Source organism: Phoca vitulina, unplaced genomic scaffold (assembly GCF_004348235.1).
Source record: "Phoca vitulina isolate PV1807 unplaced genomic scaffold, GSC_HSeal_1.0 scaffold20, whole genome shotgun sequence".
In the NCBI taxonomy this organism is placed as follows: domain Eukaryota; kingdom Metazoa; phylum Chordata; class Mammalia; order Carnivora; family Phocidae; genus Phoca; species Phoca vitulina.
The window spans coordinates 25005174-25030011 of record NW_022589723.1 but is presented as its reverse complement, the minus strand read 5'-3'; the positions used below and the strand labels follow the sequence as shown (position 1 = coordinate 25030011).

General features: G+C 46.6%; 1 protein-coding gene across 1 annotated transcript in view; it reads right to left on the bottom strand.

Annotated features, from left to right (window-relative positions):
* Positions 1 to 24838, bottom strand: part of LIPC (lipase C, hepatic type) — a 152293-nt gene that overhangs the window by 25925 nt on the left and 101530 nt on the right. The window contains exon 3 of the mRNA XM_032417406.1: positions 3743 to 3930. Within this exon, the coding sequence (XP_032273297.1) occupies positions 3743 to 3930 (188 nt within the window). The remainder of the gene's footprint in view (positions 1 to 3742; positions 3931 to 24838) is intronic.

The window sequence follows — 24838 nt, the reverse complement described above, 5'->3', positions numbered from 1 at the left end:
CTGCTCGCTTTTGAGGGAATAAAACACCATGAGTTGGAACATGGCAGGAGCTCAATAGATGTTTATGGAGAATCTTTCTGTGTATGTGCTTTGTTTGAGAACCAACTTGCAGGGCACTCCTTTTTTTTTTTTTTTTAATTTTTTATTGTTATGTTAATCCCCATACATTACATCATTAGTTTTTGATGTAGTGTTCCATGATTCATTGTTTGTGTATAACACCTAGTGCTCCATGCAGAACGTGCCCTCTTTAATACCCATCACCAGGCGAACCCATCCTCCCACCCCCCTCCCCTCTAGAACCCTCAGTTTGTTTTTCAGAGTCCATCGTCTCTCATGGTTTGTCTCCCCCTCCGATTTCCCCCCCTTCATTCTTCCCCTCCTGCTATCTTTTTCTTTTTTTTTTTTCTTAACATATATTGCGTTATTTGTTTCAGAGGTACAGATCTGTGATTCAACAGTCTTGCACAATTCACAGTGCTCACCATAGCACATACCCTCCCCAGTGTCTATCACCCAGCCACCCCATCCCTCCCACCTGCCGAAGTGGGGGGTGGGGTGGGAGGGCACTCCTGATGGGCTCATGGAACGAAGATGTTGGTGTCTGCAAGAATAAATAGGAGTTCACTTATGAGAATGAGTGTGGGCTGGTGACCGTGGGGCAGGGTGTCTAGGATGGTCCAGGCAGAAGGAAGAGCACGAGCAGAGGTGCATGATCATGAGAGGGCCCTGGTGTATGTTTGGAGGGAGAAGAGTCTGGTGTGCCTGAAGACCAGCCGGTGAGAGGCCAGGCTGGAGAACAATGCTGCTGACAGGGCAGGTCATTCGGGGTCAGGTGCAACCACTTATGAATGTGCACCCAGTGCCTTCCATGTAGATAGAGCACCTTGGGTTCAAATCCCGACTCTCCCAGTTAGTTAGCGATCTGGTTAACTTTTCTGTGCACGACTTTCCCCATCTGGAAAATGGGGCGAGCCTAGTGGCCTTTCTCCAGAACTGCTGTGAAGAGGAGATCAATCGCTGTGAAGCCCTTAGAACAGCGCCTGGAATGCAGCATGCACTCGGTAAATGTTAGTTAGTTAGTTAGTAAATGAACCCCTTCCGAGTCACTGACCCACTGTTCCTATCACTAGTGATAGTAGTTCTAGTCCCCTCTGCATTTTAAGAAGAGTTCATTTTGGGACAGGACCCTGGTAATGGTTTTATCTTCACGTTGCATTTGTGAGCAAGATATTTGTTTAGTCATGAATTCAGTTAACAAATATTTCTTGACCACCTACTATGTAATGGATACTGATCGGCAGAAGAGGGAGAAGAACACTCTAGGCAGAAGGTGCAGGCTGAGCCAGGGCTAAGAGGAGAGAAAGCACAGGGGAGGGGAAGGAGCTAAAAGCAGTTGGGGGCTGCTGGAGTTTAAGTGGGGGGCAGGGAGAGGTAAGGGGGAAGCAGGGAGAGTCAGAGGAGGCAGGGAGGGCGAGGGCAAGGCAAGGCAAGGCGAAGGGGGCAAGGGGAGTGGAGGGAGGTAGGGAGGGTGAGGAGGAGACAGGGAAGGTGAGGGGAGCACAAGGAGTGAATAGAGGCAGGGGGAGTCAGTGGAGGCAGGGAGGGTGAGGAGGGCAGCATCCGAGGGGGAGAGCACGGGAAGGAGTCACCAGCTCTGCTGTGTGCAGCCTTTCTGACTTGGTGGCCCCCGCTTCGAACTCCGCCCGTCCCCAGATCTGTCCTCTGGATGCATTCCCTCCTTCCCACCTTCTCTCTTTTTTCTTGTAAGGAAAGTCCGTTTGGCTAAAGGAGCTGAAGAAATGGGATACTCTTCTCTACCGCCACTGGCCTCCTTCTCATCCCCATCCTCCCCCAGGGCTCCCACAGGAGAGCTTTCTGTGGCTGATCTTTAGTTTCCTTTAAAACAGGTTTCACCTTCTTAGCGTTCTGCCCTCTGTCTCCTATTCTGTTTTTCTTACAGAAACATGGATTGAGCGAGCTTCTACCCCAGTGGGAGAGAGCCACAGTGAGGGTTGTGGGGTGAAGCCTGCTAGGAATGGGGGCCCTGTCAGACCCCTCTGACAAAGGGAGTCTTTGAGAGTGTGAGCTTGGTGCGTGGGGGTTCTGCGTTTGAATCTTTGTCCACTCTTGGCTGTGTGACTATGGTAGCTGCCCGACCTTTCTGAGCGCAGTTTCTTCTTCTAAGAGATGCTAACCCACCTCGGAGGGAGGCGTGGGGATTAAACGGGTTGATGTATAATGTAAAGGGCCTAACTTGTAGTAGGGCCTCAATCTATGTTAGGTCCCTTCTTTAGGGGCAGGAAAGCCCAACACCACCTTCACTGCCGACCCTGGGGTGTGTGGAACCCCCTCTTCCTTAGGGTGGGAGCCCTTTAAGTCCTAGGGGAAAGCTCCTAGCAGGCTATTGGTGCCTCTGCTTTCCCCCCCAGCAGTGGTAAGCACCCCACTTCGTGGCTACACTCCCGTGGCATCCTGTGGCTCCCCACTACCACATGACACATGGCACAGGGTCTGTATTGTTCATGGGAAGGCTATGAACCTGCACAAAGCAGGCTCTCAGTGACTAAATGTTGAAAGAGTGGCGGGTGGGTAGATGGGCTCATTTTGCTTTCTACGGTAGGATAGGTGAGGCTTTCAAGAGTGTTTTCAAAGATGGCAGGGAAAGGTTTCCAAGTCAAGAAATAGATCCCCAAATCTCTGGAGGTTTCAAGTTGTGAACTAAGCTTCCAATCGTGGATTGGTTGGGAACCAGGGAAGCAGAATTTCCTCTTGGAGACAAGTCCTTGCTTAGTTTGATTTCAACCATTGCCCACAATATTCTTTCTCCCCTTTGTCCAGGATTTTTAGCATCCCTAAAAGGCTACACTTTCTCTAAGAGGCTACATAGCTCAGTCACCTTTGTACCTAGCTATGGCCAATGGATGTAACTGGAAGCATTTTACAGATGCTTCTGGGTAGCTAACCTAAAAAAACCCCACTCTTTTATACCAAAGGCCATTGAACTGTACACTTTAAATGGATGAATTGTATGGTATGTACATTATATCTCAGTAAAGCTGTTTAAAAAAACCCATGCCCTTTGACTCCTTTGTGTACACCCTTTACTAATTGTGTTACCTGGAATAAAGATGCGATGGCCGGTGTTCTGGCTACCATCTTGGACTATAAGGACAAAGGCTACACTTTAAGAATGGCAGAGTAGTAAGCTGGAAATGAGCTGGGTCCCTGAGGACTTCATTGACAAAGTCATTTATCCAGTTTTGGATTACATATCTCTAGACTATTGTGTGAAATGGAAACAAACTTCTGTTTTATTTGAACTACTGTCAGTTGGGTTTCTGTTATTTGCAGCTACACTTAAACCTTATAGTTACAACATTTCACTGGGAGGCTATGTCTTTTAGCTTCCTATCTCCTCTTGTGAAACAGGCAGATTCACCCACAGGGACCGCAATCACTTCTGGGGCCCTCATGTGCTGTGAGACCTCCTTGAACCACATTTTATTATCTGAAACGTGGAGGTAATTATACTTTCCCTATCCTGCTTATTCATGGGATTGACATAATCAATGAGATCCTGTGTGGGGAAGTACTCGGAAAATTAGAATGTGCTTTACAAATATTATGCATGAAGGTGTTATCACTGGCTCCCTATCTTTTTTATTAAAATTGGACACACGAGGGAGAAAAGCAGAAAATGTAAATGCAGAGAGAAAAAAGGCACATCAGCATTTCCTACCGACCACCCGTGGATTATCATCACCAGGGGCAGAGAGGAGTTGAAGCCACACCGCTGTAACGTGTCTGGGTGATTCAGCCGAATCTGACAGCCCTTATCCGTTTCTTCTTCAAAAAGCAGAAATCTGGTCTCTGTCTCCTGCAATGCTTCCTTTGTTTCAACAGCTCTCGATCTTCTTCCAACTGGCTCTGGAATGTAAGATTGGAGACAGTGCTTACCCTGGCGTCTGTCCCACCTCTGCCGGCTCTGGGACAGCCCAAAAGTTCCTAAGAGCACCAGCCAGCAGGGTTACTGGGAGGTACTGGAGGTAGGCATGAACCGCAGCTTTGGGGAACCCAAGAGGGCAAGTCCAGCAGAATAGCCATTTCTCCTCTGGGAGGTGATGAAGGCTGACCTACGAGAACCCAACACAGAGGTAGAGGGGGCCAGATCCTCCATCCTGCCATCCTATGGGCTCAGCCAGTCAGATATTCAAGTACCTCGTGGACAATAGGGATATGGAAGAGGCAGTTGTATAAGTTGAGTATTTCACCCCAAGTCACACTGCCAATAAGCAGTGGCGTCAGGATTTGAACCCAGCTCCCTCTGATTCCAGTTGCCTACATCCCTATACTGCAGAGATAGTGAATAGAGCACGTTAGTTAGATGACACTATGCATTTGCCCATGTAGTTCCGCCCATTGTCACTTGCAGACACGTTATGCCATGTAGCCTTGCCTGGACCAGGGAGGGTTCGGGCAGAAAGGATCTCAAAGGAGTGGCTGATTCTGCTTGATGCAAGGAGTGACACTGGGAGGAGGACTTTTCAGAAAAAATGATGCTGATCCTGCCTGGAAGGATAGACAGGGGCTTGTGTGTGGGGCTGTGTGGTGGTGGGAGGGAGCAGGGCTTTCTGAGCTGGGGGAACAGAAGAGTTAGGGCTCAGAGGGTGGCACCTTGTGGGCACGAGGAGGAAAGAGACAAGCCTGGGCAGCCGGAGTGTCAGGGGCCCCAGGATGCTGGGAATCTGGACTTTATGCCCGAGATGATAAGTTTGCTGCTAAGGCATTTTTCAGCAGGAAAGGATAAATGAGTATCCATTCAGCATCTTTCAAAGACTGTAGAAGAATGGGGTAGGGGAGAGAAAGATCGTTTCTAAGATTTTGCCTTCAGTTGTTTTCTCAAAATGCCTTCTAGTCTTTCTTTTGGGGGAGGCTGCTCCTGGTCTTGAGTCATTTTGGAGTGGTGATGAGCAATCACGCAACTCTGCCAGGTCGGCCATGCTCCTGGCCAAAGACAGACACCTCTGCTCAGGGGCTGTGGGAAGCCCAGGGAGGTGCTCTGTTCTCAGGGTTGGGGCACCAAGGTGGGTGACCACTTTTGTGCCAAGATTAGAGATCAGGTCAAGAGCTGGGGGAGGATGCTTCATCATCCCTTCTAGCCCAGAGTGGGCTCTCTGGGGGTTGAGGGGCATACCAGCATTTTTGGGCAGTGACCTCAATTGAGCCTAATTATGAAGGATCCCGATCATTCATTCTGAGCATAAAGTCATTCAGGCTTCTCAAACAATAAGTCTTGGGCTTTTGGTTTCAGGGGACAGCAGGATGGAGAGATGATGAACCTACAAAGTGCAAGGGGAGGTATTAATGAAACCAATTTTCCTACCCAAAGGTTATTAATTTGAAAGGTTATTAATTTCCAGCAAAGGGCAATGATTTTTCACTAAGGTGACAGAGTGAAATGCATCATATTTTATTAAAAGGAGATGTGAGTGAGAATCTGAATAACTGCTCTGTGATTATTAAGAAAATGTCTGTTGCCCAGTGTGGCTTTCCCAAGCTTAGAGGCTGCCCAAGATTGTCCTCATCCCTGCCAGGGGGCTCTCAGCTCACGTTCCCCATTTCGCTGCCCCATCAGCTTCCTGGTCTTCTAAGTAGAAGCTGGGCTGTCACCTTGCACTCCTATACCAGCCTTCCAATCAGTCTGAAGCTTCAGGTTCCCAAATATCCCTAGAATCCAGTGTCCCAGCTCAGGTGCATACTGCGTCTTGCTTGGTTGATTTCAACAGCCCCCTAACACATCTCTCTCTCTCTCTCTCTCTGGTCTTGACATCCTCCCCCATGCTGCAGCTCAAAGATGCTTCCTAGAACAGGAACGACTATCAGATCCTTTAGTGACTTTGAGCTTCGTGGTGTCGCAGCCAAGGTCACCACCCCAGTGATAATCCCTCACTCCCCAGCTCACCCCCACCTGCTACCCACGGCCAATGGTTCCCCCTACCTTGGCCCTCTCGCTCCCACCTCTGTCGCTGTGGCTTCCTGGTGCGCCCTGGACCATCCATTAAAAAAGAACTCAGACATTACACCCTGGAGGAAGTCTTCTCATCTAGCCAGAGATCATTACTTCCTCTTGCCGCCAGCGCTGTATTGGGTCCTTGCTTCTAATGTGCTTGTCATGGGGTCTGGTAATTTATTTGTTTAGGTGTGTGCTGTTTTCTCCATCAGGCTCTGAGCTCATGGAGGGCTGTGCTGGTAGGCGCTCAATGAATGCTTAGTGAATGATGTATTCTGTGGCATCCTGGTCTCACATCAAACGCGAAGATTTGATTTGTCAGCCATTCATGCACTGGCGTGAACGAAATGTAACTAACTTTCTTTAATTTAGTGACGGAATAGCTACATCTTCCTTCGTTGTAGGATAGCTGACTCCAATGCTTGAGAAGACTATATATGAAAACAAAATGGGGATAGAAATAGTGCCTATCTCATGAAGTTGTTACAAAGATTAAATAAGATATTTGTAAAGAGCTCAGAACAATGCCTGACACATAATTAGCACCCATATAAGGCTGTGTTAAAGTAAGTACGAGTTGGAGTGGCATCTTGCATTTTTGATCTGTGAAATCCTTTTTTTCTGTGAAAATTTATCCCAGTTGCCCTCACAGGACCAACTCTGTCTCATGTGTATTAACTCTGGATTTAGCTGGGAGAATAAGCTCTCACGCCGGTGCCTAGGGCCAAGTCTGTTCAGGAGAGTCCTGTGGAAAAGCGGTTGTCAGATAGAAAGGCCCACAAACAGCTGAATGGAACTGGGCTCTCCCTGTTCTTCCTGGGGGCTTGGCTTTCTTTTAGCATGTAGAGGAGCGAGGAAGTTATGTATATATATGAATATATATTCACTCATCTATTTCCTCCACAAAAACTTATGAAGCATATATTATTATATTATGCTTTGGGCTCTGGCTAGGTAATATTTGGAGGCACATGGGGCACGACCTCTGTTTTTCAGGGGTCCCCAGTCCGGTGGGAGAGGCAAGTATGAGAACCAGTCCTCATGTGTGGTTGCTGTCAGTGCTGCCGTGGAGGGACACCCTGAAAAGTGCTTAGAGAAGATGCCAAGGGAAGATGGGGCATCAGTTGAGTCTAGAAGGATAAAGATTCTTGAGGAGCTCACGTCTAGGACAAACTGTTGAAGAAAGTGAGGCTCTAGTACCTAAAAAGAATCAGATTTAGTGGAGGACATGAGCCTCAAAGGGGCTGCTATGGGGAAGAGGGCCTAGAATTCTCTTGTGTAACTCCAGGAGATAGAGACGGAATCAATGGGTGGGTGTGACACTGAAGAAAATCTTAGACTTGAAGTTCACAAAGATTCATAGTGGAAGAAATTAGGACAAAGAGAAAATAAGTAAAACAACAAAGACCGAAATGCTAACAGATTAGTGTTCTAGAATGCACACGACGTGATCATCTAATGTTGCTGAAGATGGGCCACAGTTTTTAGTCTGAGCTTCTTATTGGCCATACCAGAGAGGGAAACAAGAACAGTTATAAGATTCATGGTGTCCAGTTACTCACACTTTCCCGGTGCTGAAGCCTGAGATGGTTTCCCTATATGTTATTGCAAAAAGAGGTCACTGGGCGAGGCAGTGGCCACTGTCTTGAACGCCATTCTTACAAAATATGCAGTAGCAAGTTTTATGTGGTTGACTCTGAGTGCTCTGTCATCCTCAGTGGAAGCGGCAGCCACAGTGCCAAACAGCATGTAAGTCAGAGGGGATCTCTAGGAGGCTCTTCACTGTAATCCAGCAGTAGTCTCTGTGACTGACTGAGGGAGGCAGGGGTCACTTCAGGTCACATTTTGGGTGGCAGGAAGGAATAGAGCTCCAGAGCCCGAGTGTCTGAGCCTCCATGGGGACAGAGTCTGATTGCCCTTTACAGAACACAGAATGCGGCTGCATCCTCAGCCAAGCCATGGCGTCAACGACACATGGCTATCGCCCATACCCACATGTATACCAAAACCTTTCCCAGACTTTAGCCCCACATGTAGTCAGCTCTTGACTGAGCACCTCTTACCAGGGGATCCTTTCGGTACTGCAAACCCAGTCAGGCCAAACCGAATTTATTTTCTTTCTTCCCAACCCATTCTTCTTCCTTTCTCTCTACATTTCCTCTTGTGATGCAAAACACCATTATTTATCCATGCTGTTGCTCAAGCTAGAAAGTTTAGAGCTGTTCTGGGATATTCTCTCTGTCCCCTTGGTGACCCTCATGGGTCACCAAATACTGAGGACTCAGCCTCATGATTATCTTTTCTCTCCTCTGCCACTGGCCTAGTCTAGAACCTCATGCAATTTTTTTTTAATTGCGAAATTGAAATTGAAATTGTAAAACTGTTTTATATTTTATTTGTAGAATTAATACACACTCATTGTATATGTATATGTATATAGAATTTGAAAAATGCTGAAAATGAATAAAGAATCTCACTACTGGGACAAAAACACAAGTAATATTTGGAGTATTTCCTTCTAATCTTTTATTATGGAGTTCCGTAGATATTTATTTGGAGTGTCTAAAATTGAAATCGTATTATGCGAATGGTTTCATATCCCTCTTCGCCTGTCATGATAATTTTCTTACAGCATTACAAATTCTTCAAAAGCATGCTTTTGAAAAGTGGCTTCGTTTGTTTACTTATTCCATTATTGTTGGACTTTAGGTTCTTTCGGGTTTCTTTTCTATTACAAACAACGCCCTGATGACCATTTTTATACATAAATCTTTGTCTGGAAAATCTATGAGTATTTTCTTAGTATAGATTTTCGAAAGTAGAATCATTAGCCTCCTTAGGCGTGATCTTGTGCGTATCTCTTTATGTATGCATATATATCCAAATTGATTTTCTGCACTTTTTAAGCTAATATTTATTGAGCATTTTCTCTGTGCCAGGCACTTTTCTAACAGTCTGCTTTGTACTGACTCATTGAAACCTCATGGCAACTCTGTGAGCAAGTTGTGAGAAAACCCAATGATTCAGTTACGAGCGGTGGGGGCGGGGTGGGGAGTTGGAGGGTTGTTGGGGGGGGATGTTTTCCAATTGTACTCCATAGGAGTAGCTCCTTCTCCAGGTGTGTCTTCTACAGTTGTTATTTTCTCAAGTCTTTAGAAGAGACCAAGACACACCAGTGATAAGAATCTGGGGATGAGGTTGTGGTTTTGAGAGGGAGACTATTAAAGGTAAAAAGTCGGTTCCTTGGAGTGTCACCGCCTGTAACCTGAAAGCGGCTTGACGAGTGAAGGAGGCTTGAGGTTGCCCTCTGCATGACAGCAAGTTCCTGGGGCAGCGAAACTTCCTCGCAATCAGTCGGAAGCAGAAGCTAGGTGCAACCACTGCATTTCTAATATTTAGGTTCCTTACGGCAAGTGATTTCTCCATTCCTAAGTCAGTCCCCGGGTTTGAGGGTTCCTAATGTTTCATACAAGAGCAAATTATTTATTTTCTTTTGGGTAAGGACATCATTAGGTGGTGACTGCAGGCAGCCGAGCTGGCACAGAACGGAACCAAGGATCCTGCCATAGAAGACCTCGGTGGGAGTCCGTCATTCTGTCTTCTGCCCATGATGCCCGGGCTGGGTGCCTCTGCTCGGTTCCATGTTTGTTGAGCACCTCCCATGGCTGGTGCTGAGGACACAAGTGCATTATACAGGAGCCACAGGTATTAATATGCCCTTCACAGAGTTATTTGTGAAATATCTTCATATCCATTATTTACATCGCTAACCTGTGTGTGTGTCATTCGTTAACTTTGGAAATTTGTTAACATGCACTGCTGAAAATATTCCCAGACCTGGGACTACTGAGAGAGGTCCTCTGGAAGACCATAATTTCATGATTACTCTGAACATCCCCCCTCCCCAGCCATGTCCTCTGTTCAGGATGGAAGGAACCTATGATATAAATGTAGCCACAGCTCTTCCCTGGCGGTTGTGATCAGACCTGTGATTTGTACATGCACAACACTGACTTCAGAATTTCTAGGATGATGGCAGGATGGAAAAACTTGAATAAGAACTTAGTTGTTGCTGGGCCTTTAGAGATTTAGCTCTTAGCCGTTGCTGATCTTTGGTGATAAGCAGATTCTACCCAAGGCTGTGATGAGGAACGCTTCTCTGACTCCCGCCATCTTGAATTTTGCGCATCACCATTTTGTTGTGAAATAAGACTATGAGGTAAGGGATGGAAGGAAAGCTATTTTCACAAGTATAATTTATTCTGTTTTCTTTGTCTACTTTGGCCTGATTTAGCTAGCCATCCTGTAGCCTGAGACTACAATCAATTTCTCCTTGGAGATTCAGGGAAGTAACTAGAGGCTATGTTTTCTAGTTGGAGAGTTTTTTTTCTTCCAAGTTTTCTTTCTTTCTTTCTCCCAATGTGGGGCTTGAACTCATGAGATCAAGACCTGAGCTGAGATCAAGAGACAGACATTTAACCAACTGAATCACCCAGGCACCCCAAGCTTTCTTCTTGGGTTGTACTCCCCTGCAACTCTGGTTAGAATCAGAGTGAATTTTTTTTTTTCGTCTTTCAAAAAATCTGATTATGAAAGAGTCTGCCATTAAGAAAAGTTTTCCATTTGTACTGGACTCCTCTGCGGATAATGGTGCTTACTTCCCTAAAGTGGTTACAAGGTCATGGGCACGTCTTGACCCGAACAGTTTCAAGATAGGGTGACCAACTGTCCTGTCCAACCAGGATGAGTTGGCCATTCTAGTTCAAGGGCAATGGGGTGAATAAGTGGAGAGACAAAAGAGGATAAAAATTGCCATCATCCCTGTAGATGATTATTCTGAGAATTTTTATCAACATCCAGTGCGTGACATACCTTCCTGCCTGGTCTTTCCCCCTGTGGTCCCCTGGCCTGACACGCTCTGCTGTTGTGTTTTATTTACCTGGCTAACATCATTCTTTCTCCAAATCTAAATTCAATCTTCCTTTCCTCAGGGAAAATTTCTCCAATTTTCCTCACTTGGTCACATCTCCCTATTATTTGTTCTCTTAGGTGATTTCACAGTTGTAATTTTCTATTTGAATAGTCATTACATAAATATCTAGCTCCCCTATTTGGTGGTAAGCTCCATGAAAGCAGAACCTAGGTCTGATTTTGCTCACATTAAAACTTTAGTCAGTACAGCAAGGGGCTGTGGAGTGTGGTGGTCAGGCACCCAGACTAGGAGCCATGTGGCTGGGGTTCGAGGTCCATTTCTACCACTTACTACTCATGTGACCTTGGGCAAATTACTTAACCTCTATGTGTCTGAATTTTCTATCATATCATCTGCAAGATGGAGATAATAGTAGTATTTACATTAGAGAATTATCATGAAGATTTGATGAGTTCGTATTGATAAATTCTGTAATAGTGTCAGGCATGAAGTGTGTGCTATATAAACACTCACTATTATGATAGTTTGCTATAAAATATTTGTTGGAGGGATGAAAATTATCTTGAAATGGATCACCAACCTAAATTTAGAAGCAAAGCCCATAAAAATTCTAGAAGAAAAAAGGAGAAAATCTTTATGACATTGAGGAGAGCAAAGATTTTTTTTTTAGGTCACCAAGAGCACAAATCATGAAAGAAAAATTAGAAAAATTAAATACATCTGATCTTTGAAAGATCCCACTGAGTAAATGAAAAGCCAAGCCAGACAGAGAGAAAATATTCAAAATATGTATATCTGACAAAAGACTTTTATCCAGAATATATAAAGAACACTTACACCTCAAGTATAAAAAGATAAACAACCCAATCATAAAATGAGCAAGAGATTTAAAAAGCTACATCTTATAAAAAGAGATACAAATAGCACATAAACACATGAAAAGATGCTCAACATCATTATTCAGGAGAGAAATGCAAATTTAAACCTCAGTGAGATACCACCTCTCTCCCTCTAAAATGTCTAAAATAAAAAAGACTGCCAGCACCAAGTGCAGGTGAGGATGTGGAAGAGCTAGAACTTTCCATGCACGGCTGGCCGGATTGCAAAACACTGCAGCCACTTTGCAGAATTGTTTGGCAATTTCTTACAGAGGTAAGTGTACCATAAGGCTCAGCAAGTCCAAGCCTCGGAACTTACCCAAGAGACATTCAAACATATGTCCACACAAAGATGCAAGTGTTTACAGCAGCTTTATTCACAATAGCCCCAAACTATTAACAACCCAAATACCCATCAACTGGTAAATGAGTAAATACATACAGGGAATAGACCATCATGGAATACCACTCAGCAGTAAGTGGTATCAGGAACAAATTTCCAATACATGCAAGCATGCAGCATGGATGCATCTAAAAGCCATTACACTAAGTGAAAGAGGCCCAACTTAAAAGGTGGACATTCTAGAGAAGGCCAAACTAGCGATAGTGAGCAGCCAGCCCAGTGCTCTCCGGGGGCCAGGGGATGGAAAAGGCAAAAAGGCAACTTGTGGAGAGATTGAAATGTTCCGTATCTTGATGATGGTAATGATCCCTTAGATGTACATTAAAAAAAATGGTTGCAAAAATAAACTACAACCATGCAGGATTGTGGCTTCTCCATATCAGTCAGGGTTCAGGCCAGGGCACTGTAGGTTGAATGGCAGGCTTTCTGTTTTGTTACTTACGCAGGGTGGGGCTGGCCTGAGAGCAGGATATTTCTGAGTCCTCTGGAGGTTGGCATCAATTGGCAGGGAGGGTTCCTGCCCTGACTTTGAACCAAGTGGTAAGATCAGTCCGGGACAGGCCCAGCCCTCCAAGACCTCAGGGAGACTTGGCATACCTGGAAGGCCCTTCCAAGGTCCTCTGGGCCAAGGATGAGCAGCGGTACCTGGGGAGGCCATCCTTGGGAAAGCAAATATCTGGCCAGAGAGTTGGGGATAAAAGGGACCCAGAGACCATGCAGTGTCCTAGAATCCAGCCTGGTTACTGCCTGCTTTTAATTCTCTATGCATCACCAACAACCTGCATTTATTGAGGAGTAATTCATTTTCCTGCACTTATTAAGTAAGGATCTAGATAACACCACCAATCTACTCTTCTAATCCTCTGGAGAGAATCAGTGTTACCACACCAAGCAGATAGAATTCCAGTGAAAAGCAAAGAAACTCGACATTTAGTTGTGTTGTGTGATAAAATCTTCCCTTACAACTTGTTTGAATATAGCTCAGTGATGTCCTTTGCCCACCCCCAACCATTACTCCCTAGGGACCAGGGACCTCTTATTGGTAACAATAATCTAGTCCAGCTTCCTTATTTTACAGGTGAAACTGGGACCCAGAGAGGCCAACTGACATGCCCCAAACTGGGCATCTGGTTAACGGCAGAATCAAAAGAACTCAGCTCCCCCAAACATTCAAGCCAGCGTCTTCCTACTCTGCTGAGGAAGAAGAGTCCCAACCCATATCCCTGCCAGATTTAGGGGACTCTGTTCCTGTCACTGGTGTAAAGCTCAGAGGGCTCACATTCTGTGCCTCACAAAGGCTGATCCCTCCAAGTAAGGCCCCTGGATGTCAAGGAGGGAGTGTGGCTTGAGTCATGGAAAAGAGTTGCTGGGGCATCCTCTTGCCTATGGGAAATGGCCCCAAACAACTAAGGTGACCAGAGTAAGAAAACTACAAGTCCCATGACACCCTCAAACACCTGTCACAGCTGTTGTCTGCCAGCCTCATCTTCAGACTAGATGTCTTTTTTTTTTTTTTTTTACATAATCTCTATGCCCCGTGTGGGGCTTGAACTCACAACCCTGAGATGAAGAGTCACATGCTCCACCAATTGAGCCCACCAGGTGCCACTGGACTAGATGTCGTTTCCTTCTGTCACAGAGGTAACGCTAGAATTCTTACACAGCCAAGGGACTGTGATGTTGGCATCTGACCAGAGTCAGGCCCCGGGAAGTTGCCCAGGATCTGGACAGTCATGGGTCCTTCCACAGCTCTTAGAATGGTGGACCTTGGTTTAAAATCAGGTTGCCAAGTGCTATTTTAATAGATTAACCAAATCATGTTCTTGTTGCAAAGTTTTATTTGGATGCATGACGACTGCCTAGCCCCCGACTTTGGTCTTCATTTCCCCTTATCTCTCTGTCTCTACACACTCGCCAAGTGACAGGAGCGGAAGGAGGGGTGGGGGCAGAGGAACTTAACTCTCTAATCATGGGGCTTAGGGCATTGTCGGATGGTGTCCCAGTCAAGGGCTCTAGGAGTACTTGAGTCTTACCTCAGCCCAGAGCCACCCACGTCATGGAGACAAGCACACTGGGAGTGACGGTGGGCGGGGATCCCGTATCTCTTCAGTGGAGACTCAGGCGGTCTCCTCATCTAGCCCTGCCGATGGCCAAACAGGTGGTCCACTTCTGCTAAGCCTTCTAATACTTTATCTTACTTCGTGCCTGCTGACGTCCCTCTTCTTCTCAGCTCCATAGAAAGGGAGACTCACGATGGCTTTTCCAAACAGACCTTGGGCCAGGAGTTTGGATGGAAAAAGAGAACACCAATCCTTCTCTGGTCTACTTTGGCTTCCCAGTGGCACAGCATTGGTGCTGGTGTTGAGGTGGGGGTACTCTGTTTACTCTTGTTTATTTGTTCATTCTTGTCTCTATCACTTCCCGAGCACTTACTCTGTGCCTGGCGTTTTCCTACAAGGGAAAGTTGCTCTCAGCTCAGGTGTTTTGGGAGCAAGTATCCAGTGTTCTTCCCTATTCTTTATAAAAGGCATTTGTTGCTCAAAAGCAGAGTAAGAGCAGAAAACAAAATAAAAAATAATACACTCACATTCTCATCATCCTAGTGGATTTGACTTTTTATTTTCCCATGTTTCTATTCTGTATCCAGAAGCAAATATATTTTTCATGTAACTGCACAGATATAATTGCTTTTGGCTTTTTTCATTTCACGTTATATAATAAACATCTCTCCATATTCCTATGGTGTCCATACTCTTCATTTTTAAAGGCTGAGTAATATTCCATGGAGGGGATGTTTCATGATTTATGTATCCATTCCCCTATCTGGGACAAGCAGTATGTTTCCAATTTTGTACCTTTATAAGCAGAGCCGCAATGAACTTCACGCAGTGAACTTTTCCTTTCAGAGAATTATTTCCACTAGGATGAATGACCTGGCGTGGGATCACCTGTTTAAATGGTGAGATCATTTTTGCTGACAGGGGAGTGGAAGCAATTTTACAAGTAAGTCCCCCACGGGGTGTCAGCCACAATTATTACCAACCCAGAGAACCCTGTAAGACCCTGAATGTTCTCATTAAAGGAGATGATGGGGGGCTGGGGAGTGGGTGGATAAAAGGCTGTTTACGTGGCTATCATTAACTTTTTGCTAGTAACTCAGAACACCTTATTTTATCCAGTTCTCATGACACGCCTATGAGTAGGTGTTATTCCAAAAGGAAACGTGGGTCTCAGAGCGGTTAAGTGTCTTGACTAAGGTCACACAGGGGGTAGCTGAGCTGGGCCTCGTGCCGAGGGCGGCTCCCTGGTGCTCCTGGAAGTTTGGCACCTGCTTAGACCCACAAGCCCCCTTTGCGAGGCCTTCAGTACCCCACAGGACAGCTGCTGACCACGAGGTTGTTGAAATCAGCCTTAAAGTTGAGCTCTGTGGTCATGGGCATGGCGGTGTTGAACTGCATTTACGTGGCAACTTTGAAGAGGGCCCAGAGCCTGAAGTGGAGACATTTCACATAAGGCAAGCAATTGAACACGTTCTCTTTGGGGTCCACTGCATCTGCTTTTATAGACAACATGGCATTAGACGCTCAGAATTGTGTCCCTCGTGGGGCGCCTGGGTGGCTCAGTCGTTAAGCGTCTGCCTTCGGTTCAGGTCATGATCCCAGGGTCCCGGGATCGAGCCCCACATCCGGCTCCCTGCTCAGTGAGAATCCTGCTTCTCCCTCTCCCACTCCCCCTGCTTGCATTCCTTCTCTATCTGTGTCTTTCTCAGTCAAATAAATAAATAAAATCTTAAAAATAAAAGAAAAAAAGAAAAAAAAAGAATTGTGTCCCTCGTATTTGGCTCTTGGTGTCACTGTGTGCTGGCAGATCTCTACGAGGTCCTAGTTTCCTGTTCACTCGTCCTCGTTGACCTTGAGCAAGTCATTTAACTTTCTGGGCCTCAGTTTCCTCCTGTGGAAAGTGAGGAGTTTGGAGCAGCCAGCTCTGAGGTCTCCATGGTGGTACAGTGAGACGTCCTTGGCTCCTTCAGTCAGCTGGACCAGGATTCTAGACCTGGCTTTTCTCTCTTTCCACCTCTGGAAAACTGAGGGGTTGAGAGAAGATCCCAGGGTCCCTCTGGGTCTAGGATGTATGAGTCCTAAGACTGTCCCATCTTTGAGTTGCAATGAGTAAAAGATGCCAGAGAGAAGTATTTGTGAAGCCAGGTTTCAAAAAGAAAAGTGAGAGTCAGAGCAGCGTGACCTGGGGTTCCTGGCTCTATGTCCCCCAGAAATTCTCCCCTCTCCTGCGCTTGTGGCTGAAGCTGATGCTTTGCAAAGGTAAATACTTGCAGCACAAGGAAAGTACTAAGCATTAACTTGGCCAGACAACCCCAAGATTACTCTATGAGGCAAAAGTAAACCCTGGGTGGGGAATGTGAGCTAAAACATGTGCAGGGACTTGGGGGCCACCTGATAACGAAATGAGCTGGACCTCACCCCTGAGCCTCCTTGGGGCTTCTCTGTGTTGTGGCCCAAGACTGAGAGGGCCGGTCATTGGGTATGATCTTAGAGACTGACAAATCACCATTCATTCATTTTGCCCCACAGCAGTGAGCACTTACTATGTGACAGGGATGGTGTTTAACTGTGCAGATACAACAGTGAATAAGGTAGACCATGCTGTCAAGAAGCCCATGGTCTTTTGGTGGAAGTATGTAAGTAGACAATGGTTATACAGCTTGGTCAGTGTTTTGATGGTAGAGTAGAGGAGGTACATATTCAGCCGTACGGTGGCTGGTGTGAAGGCAGCCAGAGGAATCCCATGGGTAAGGAATGTCACCCATTCCCCAGCTCATCTTGAGGATTCTGATCAAGGCCTGGTCCTGCAGGGAGAGAAGGACTATGGAATGTGGAAGGAGGACGGGCCCATGTGTGGTCAATGTGGTCACTTCTATACTTATAGAACTTGAGGTCATGCTGTAGCCCGCACCCCAGGCCCTTCAGATTTTCTGAGACTGCATCTCCATTGAGACTCCCCAGGCCCTGGGGTCTGCAGCACAACTGTTCCCATCATCTGTGGGTTCATTTCCTGATGAAGAAATAAGGAGTGGTTCAGTGGCTGGCCCAAGGCTAACAGCAAGCTAAAAAAATCAAACCAGGCCCAGAATCCCATTTCTCTACCTCTTCCTCCATATGTCTAGGTTCTGAGATGGCACGACCTTCTTGGCCAGGTGCTTTTACCCTTGTTTCACTCTTCCTATGATATTCTTCGGCACCCCTGTCCTTCCTTCACTGCCTGTGTCTGGGGGCACTGCTAACTGCAGCATCTCAGACCCTGTCAGACCATGGACATGTACTCCAACAATTTCTGGGGCACCATGGGAAACAATGGTGGAGGCAGAGTAGTGTGAAGGGAGGGGCGTTGGCTTTGGAGGCAGTCGGCCCTGTATTTGATTCTCTATCAGTTATTAGTTGTGTGATCTTGATAAGTCCACTTCACCTGTGGGAGCTTCCCTTTCTTCTCTTAAATCGCCACCCTGAATATCCGTGTCATAGGGCTGTTGTGAGAACCAGATGAGACTCACTGAAATGTTTATGTAGACATTCACTACACAGCTTCTCTTTCCTTTCAAAGCTTACCTCAGATCTCTTCCATCTCATGACTTGACCCAACAGAGTTCCTTCCAGATACTTGCTGGTTTATATTCACAAAGATTTTTGCCAGCCTATTTAGCACCTTTCTGTGAGATCTGTTTACTTCTTTTAGGCAGCATGTCACATGTCTTGGCAAGGATGCTGTGCCTTTGTGCCAAAAGGAGGCCCCTCTTCGGAGTGAGATAAACGTGTAAAGAGCCTCCCACATGCTTGGAATATGGCAAGTTCTCAATGAATAGAGGTGGTTATCGTGGTATTGGTGGTAACAGAAGTAGTAATTGGTGTTTGCTATTACATCTCTCTCTTTGAAGGGTCCTTCCATGCCCTGTCGGTAACACATCATGAACAGATAAAATATCAGATAGGATAACTCTTCATATCTAAGTGATATGGGATCACTTTCATTTCAAAAGGTCAAAAGGACCAGAAGATCAGTGTTAGGAATCTGCAGGGTACAGCCCCTAGGAAGATATAGGTCTCACACTTGGCTTTTCTCCAACACATCTGCCTCAGATAGGTGCATGGACATACCCTACTGAGACTCTCCCAGGAGGAGAGTGCCTCTGTTGTGTTTGGGGAGTGAGCTGTGCTTGGTTCCTTCTCTGGTTGGAAGCCTACAGTTATAGGTGGGCCTCCTTGTGGGAGAAAGAATACAATACAACAGTGAGCAAGGGGAGAGCCCCAGAGACAGAGCTCAGCTTGTCAATGAGGGCCAAGAAAACTATGAGAGAAAAAATAACGAACTATGAGGGAAGGCTCTCCATACTAGATAATAAAACTTACCATAAAAATTCAATAATGCCAACTGTGTGTATTGGTGCATGGACAGATAGACCAAAGAAGCAGAGCAGAGATCCAGAACACCTAAATACATATAGGAATTCAATATGTGTTAGCAGTGGCCTCTCAAATCAGTGAGGTAAAGAAGGGCTTTTAAATAAATAGTTTTGAGAGAGCTGGCAAAAGATAGAAAGATATAAAAGTCAGAACCATACCTCACACCATACACCAGAAAAACTCCAGATGGATCAAATTTTTAAGCGAAACAATGGAAACCATAAAATGACTAGGAGAAAATTTGGGCAAATTCCTTTATAACCTTGTGAGAAGGATCCTCTGTGATTCAAAATTCAGAATCTATAAAAAATTATTAAATTAGACTATGTTAAAACAAACAAATACCTTGTGTATGGCCAACTCAGTAAATAAGATAAAATAAAAATATCATTAGCAAAGTCAAAATATGAATAACAAAGAGAGAAAATAATTGCAACTTGTAACACCAAGGGCTTATCTCCCTGATATATAAAGAGTGCCTAGAAATCAAGAAGAAAAAGACTAGAAACCCATAGAAAATGGACTGAGACCAGAAAGGGACATGTCACAGAAAAGGAATATAACCTATTCTCAACCTCAGGAGAAGAAAAGTAGAAATTAAAATTATACTGAGGCACAGGTCTTTCCTGTTGGGTTGGTAAACATTAAAGAACTTGATCACACACCTCAATGGTGAGGCTAGCAGGAATGCAAAACAGTGTAACGATAGAGGGGGATTTGGTAACAACCGTGAAAGTTACAAATGCACTTGCTCTTTACCCAGCATTCCCTTCCTGGAAATTTACCCTGTGGATGTATCCGCACACATATGAAATGAAATTAATACAAGGTCGCTGTAGTACTGTCTGTAATTGTAAATGTAAAACATCCCACGTGTCCATCTGGAGACCAAAGATGACCAAACTGGGGCATGGCCCTCAATGAAATACCATGCAGCTGTACTGAAGAAACATTGATTGAGAAGATACCTAGAATGGATTGCGATGTGACAAAAATCTAGTAAAGAATGACATCTAGAGTGTGATAACTTTTGTCGAGAAGTGGGAGTTAAATAAATTCACATTTGCTTTTATCTGCATAAAGACACATTGGAAAGATCCAGGAGAAATTAATAAAGAAGTGGTTACCCATAGTGGGAGACAGGGAGGCAAAATGGATAAAGACACGAGGAGAGAGGCAAGACTTTGCAAATCTATCCATTTTATACTCTTTTCATCTGAGCCATGTGAATGTCTTACTTCTTCAAAAATCATCTTAAACAACACAAAGAGCCCAGCTTCTTGTTCCTTATTTGCACCTGCACATTTGTCTGGATGCTATGCATCTGCCGCTGGACCCCTCCTGGGCCCCAGAAGGCTCTGGAAGCTGACCTCTCAGGGCCTGACGGAGGCCCAAAGTTTCTGCCAGCCTCATCTATCTTCCTTGGCCTACCTCTCGGCCTGGCTAGGCATGTGCCTCTCCTGCCTCTAGCCATGCCTTCTCTCATCTTGGCCCCAGGGACACTTGACTTCAGCTGTTGAATAGATAGGTCAAGGGGTCAGAACCCTTCCCAAGTGACCTAAAAGAGTAAAGGTGACTCCACGGAGAACTTCCCAAGTAGCCAGCTTCCTCTCTGGGAGAATGGAGTCAGGCAGATGGCAAAGTGCTGGGAGCCACGGGGAGCGAAGGTGTGAGGAATTCTGCAGAAGGAAGCTGGCTTGGAGCTTGGAAGCCAGGCCGCGAGGGCTGTGTCAGGGCCCAGCGGCCCCCACTCATCGGCTCGGCTTCAGAAGGGGCGGAGGGAGGGAGAGGAGAGCACATGCTTCTCCATCAGGAAGCTTCTGCCCGGGGCCTCTCCGAGACTGGCACTTCCTCGGCAGCCCGTCCATCTGGGCCAGTGCTCACAGAGCGCTGGGAGCGAGGATATTTTAGATGTGTCAAAAGTGATGAATGTTGGAAAGTGCCATCGGCATCTCCGGGAACTCACAGTTCATACTGGCAGCCGAGATGTGCCAGGCCCTTTGGAAGAAACTGAACTCCAGAGGAAATTGGCAAGTCTTTAAACCAGGCAACTCATGCTCGCCGTCCCAGATGGAGGTGGCCGTGAGGTGCTCTCTCCACGTGGTCAAAGCACCACGAGGCCAGTGAAGCTGTGGCCGGAGGTGGCAGTGCCCGAGGTCTTGGCAGAGGGAAGCTGTGTTCATCTGGGAGCAAGGGCATATCAAACACGAGTGGGCACACGGGGGCCCGGGGCTGGAGGCGGCGCCGGGGCTGTGGGGCCGGCCGGTGAAGTGCTGCCGGCCAGGCCGGAGTGAGGACCACAGCCAGAGCCGGTCGGAGGCTGGAGGCGAGCCCAGGCCTTGGCCCAGAGTGAGGTTGGAACAAGACTCCAGTGGGTCTGGATTTGAAAACACCCCAGGGAATGTGTTACTAGAATTCAGCATCTACCCCGAAGAGAATGCATTCTAAGAGGAGGCTGCCTCCCTGTTCTGTTTCCAGTGTGGCCTTGTTCGGCACGTGGTGTCCTGCGTTCCCTGCTTCTGCGGGGGGGTGGTGCACCCCAGGTCCTTGGGAGGTGGGGGAAGGGGAGGCTGAGGGGTGGCTGCTCTGGAGGAAGGAGGGTGGAGTCGCCCCATGGGGGGCAGGGGTGGGGCGAGCAGGCCGCCGTAGGCTGGGGAGGAAAGGCGTGAGGGGTCTGGATGGGAGCACTGGGGTTCCAGCGGCGCAGGACCCAGCCCGGCCAGGATTCCGCAGAAGGACAGAAGGGGGCAGGGTGTAGGGCATCCTGGTGTTCTCACAACAACTCTCTTTCTGACCAAGTCCTTTGCTGTTTCCCCCAACCGCTCCCGCCACCAGGAGAGAAAGAGGAGAGTGAGGTCACAGTCATCTTCGTCTTAGTCATCATCAAGGCTTGGACTTCTATCTAACCCGCTCGACTTGTTGGGGGCTGCACTCGTCTTTCCGCCCTTCTCTGTCTGCATGCTCCCCGTCCTGCCAGACACTCTGACCCTCGGCTGCAGCCGGAGCCACTGGGAGGTCCCCGCCGGCCCGCCCTCTTGCCTCCCTGACTTCGCTCTTCCGGTTCCTTCCACCAGGTCTTGCTCCCCTTCCTACAGCTCAGCCTTCAGCTTGAAGGAACAATAATGCGTCCTTCAGGAACCTTCTGACAACTGGTCAGGCGAAGGGCCCCCTCTGTGTGCAGATCCCGAGGCAGGGATTCTTTGTCTCTTGCTGGTTTCACAACTAGGCTCTCAGGTGTGTCTTATGCATCCATGTGGTCCCAGACCCTAGCAGGAAGCTGGCACAGAGGTGGGTTATTTGCTGGATTGAATTAACAGGATCATTTCATTTTCCTGCTCTTCCTAGGAAGAGATTTGTCACAGTAAGCCCATATTGAGAGGAAGGGAAGATTAGAGGCAGGGACCCTGCACTGTGTCACTTCTAATACCCATAGTCCCCTTCGGTGTTATGAGCTGATGGACTACTAACACAGCGATCCCTGCCTCTGTCTACTCTCTAGGAATGAGCTGGAAAAAAGGCACCAATACATAAGAAGAAAGTTCCAGACATTCTTTGGAATCACGGGTGGTCCTTTGTTTGTCCTCACCTCTAAGTCCTCCAGACCGTGAGCCCATCTCCTTCCTTTTCCTCTTTTCTGTAATTTTTCGGTCTCATTAAAGCCTTATATTCAGTTCTTAAAAACTGCTTTTGTGCAGGCTTTTCTGATCTGAAACTGTTTGTTGAGACATTAATAGGGCTGATGGGGAAAAAATAATTTTGTGGTCAAATAAATTTGAGAAATTATATTAAGCAACATTAATCAGGATTCCTGTTGGCCAGACAGAGACGTTAAGCCACTACTTACTGTGCATTTAATCTCTAGCAGGGGCAAATGAAATGCAGTGGTTTCCAAACACAATTACTTTGGAGCAGACAGCCCCTGCCCCCCACATTCCTTTGTGTAGCCCTGCGTTTCTGGGACTGATATCCCATGGGACACACTTGAGGAAATCCTGTTGGAGGACAGTTTCCCATCATGCATGCATCCTGGTAGAGTTGCATTCACGCTCTGTGTGTGTGTGTGTGTGTATGTCTTGAAGGCTAAGCTGGCGCTAGCTGTTCTAATGAAGGCAAGACCTTATGCGTGGGATGAAGGCCTGGGCACTTAGAGACAGGCAAGATGTCGTAGGTGGTGACGCAGGAACATGAGGACCGTGTGAAAGCTGCTGTGATCATTGTGGTCATATCCTTGTCAGCCACAGATGACCACTCTCTTGACTTTTTTGTGTATGTCCTTATAGTCTTTTCCCATGCAGATCTATGGCATGCAGAATTTTATTTATGGGTTTTTTTTTGAAGTGCGGAGGGTCTGTTGATTAAAATTTGTGAGATGGATAGAAATGGGGCCACTTTAGAACAGTATTTTAGCTGGCTGGGAAATGATCTCTTTTTTAAAAAAAAAAAAAGTTGAATTGTTTTCAAATTGTGCTCCTGGGATCCCAAGCCCAAGGGATCTGGGGGCTGTTGCGGGGGTGGGGATGCAGAAGTCAAGAGGGAAGGTTCCTGACTGCCCACCTCCGTTTTAATCCAAACAACAATGCCTTCAGGTTTCAACATTTTCTGCTTGGGATTCCGTTTGTAGGAGGGTTTCCATGGATGACGTAGGTTTAAAACCCACAAATCTAGACCAGTCACTTAATGGATTAAAAGGAAACAAAAACTGTGGTGCCGAAAACACATTTTAATCAATCCCACATCTGGAAACTGGGATCTAGAACTCGGGTTTGCCAATACACCACTGAATGCTCTTTCTACGTGCTCTTGCATTTGCTTATTTCCTCCTGATGCAGTTTCCAAAGGGAAGAATAAGAGGCAGCAAGGAGCACATAGCAGCAAAGATACCGTGCTAACTCTACCAAGAAACAGTTGGGGGAAGGTTCAGAGCAACCCCATCTGCTCCTCGTTTCATCTGTTTCACTGCAGTCCTTCTTAGACTGGCCTTGCAATATAAAGAAATGGATGCTCAGAGCAAGGGCTGCTTCTGCCAAGAATAACTCATAAGCAGACACAGTACAATACCCCAGTCTCCAGTGAAATGAACTGTTTAATCAAAACTGCTGTGTTCTGTAAATATTCAGTCTATTGATGAAGAGCTCTGCAAATAGGGGCAGCTCCTGAGCAAGCCTCCTGAGAGAATTCGGGAGGAACTAAAGAAGACAGAGAATAATGGCAGACGTGCCTGTCTTGATCACTGGCGGGGGGCAGGGGCCTACCTATGGGGGGGGCTAGGTCGAGTTATCATGTATGTACCGTATGCAACACTCTGCATCTGGTGCGGTGGTGGGGTGGGGCAAAGGGGACAACAGAGGTGTTCAGAAGCACCTCTCTCAATCCTTTGCATTGCTTGGCTGGTCGCAACCTGGTCCTTTTGAGTATAATGATGTTGATACTCACTGTGTGCTTCCTAGGCCCCACTCAATTCCTTAACCTCTCACAAGACACTCTGAGGAAGCCAGAGTCATCCTCAAACACAGGCAGTTTGGTTCCAGAGTTGACATTTTTTTTTAAGGTGATGAAGCTTATTTATTTACATGAGGTATAACTTATGCACAGTAAGATGCACAAATCCTGACTGTCTAGCTTTGCGAATTTCTACATATGTTTATAACCCGTGTAGGCACCACCCGGAACAAGTCAGAGAACATTTCCATTCCCAGAGGGTTCCCCCAAACCTGTCTCCAGGAATACCACCAAGATGTAATAGTAATCCTGATTTCCCTCACCGGACATTAATATTGGCTATTTCTGAACGTCGAGGAAGTGGGTTCATACAGCACATGCTATTTTGTGTGTGGCCCCTCTCCCTCAATAGTATGTGAAGTTCATTCATGTTGTTGCATGTGCAGAGCCTGCATCTTAGCTACCGTGCCGTACTGCCTTTTGTCAAGGTAACGAACTCCATGTTGCCTTCTGGAAACATCTCTTTGGAAAGTGGTTTGGGTTATGCAGGGTTGGCTGAGCCTGAAGCGGTGAACACAAAAGGTTAAGTTCAGGGCAGGGCCAAGAAGAGAAGCTTTTAGATAAACGCCCAGGTGCTGAGCAACTGCAGTCCCTCACTGCTGAGTTCCACGGTCCTAGGCTCACTGGCATAAGCACAAG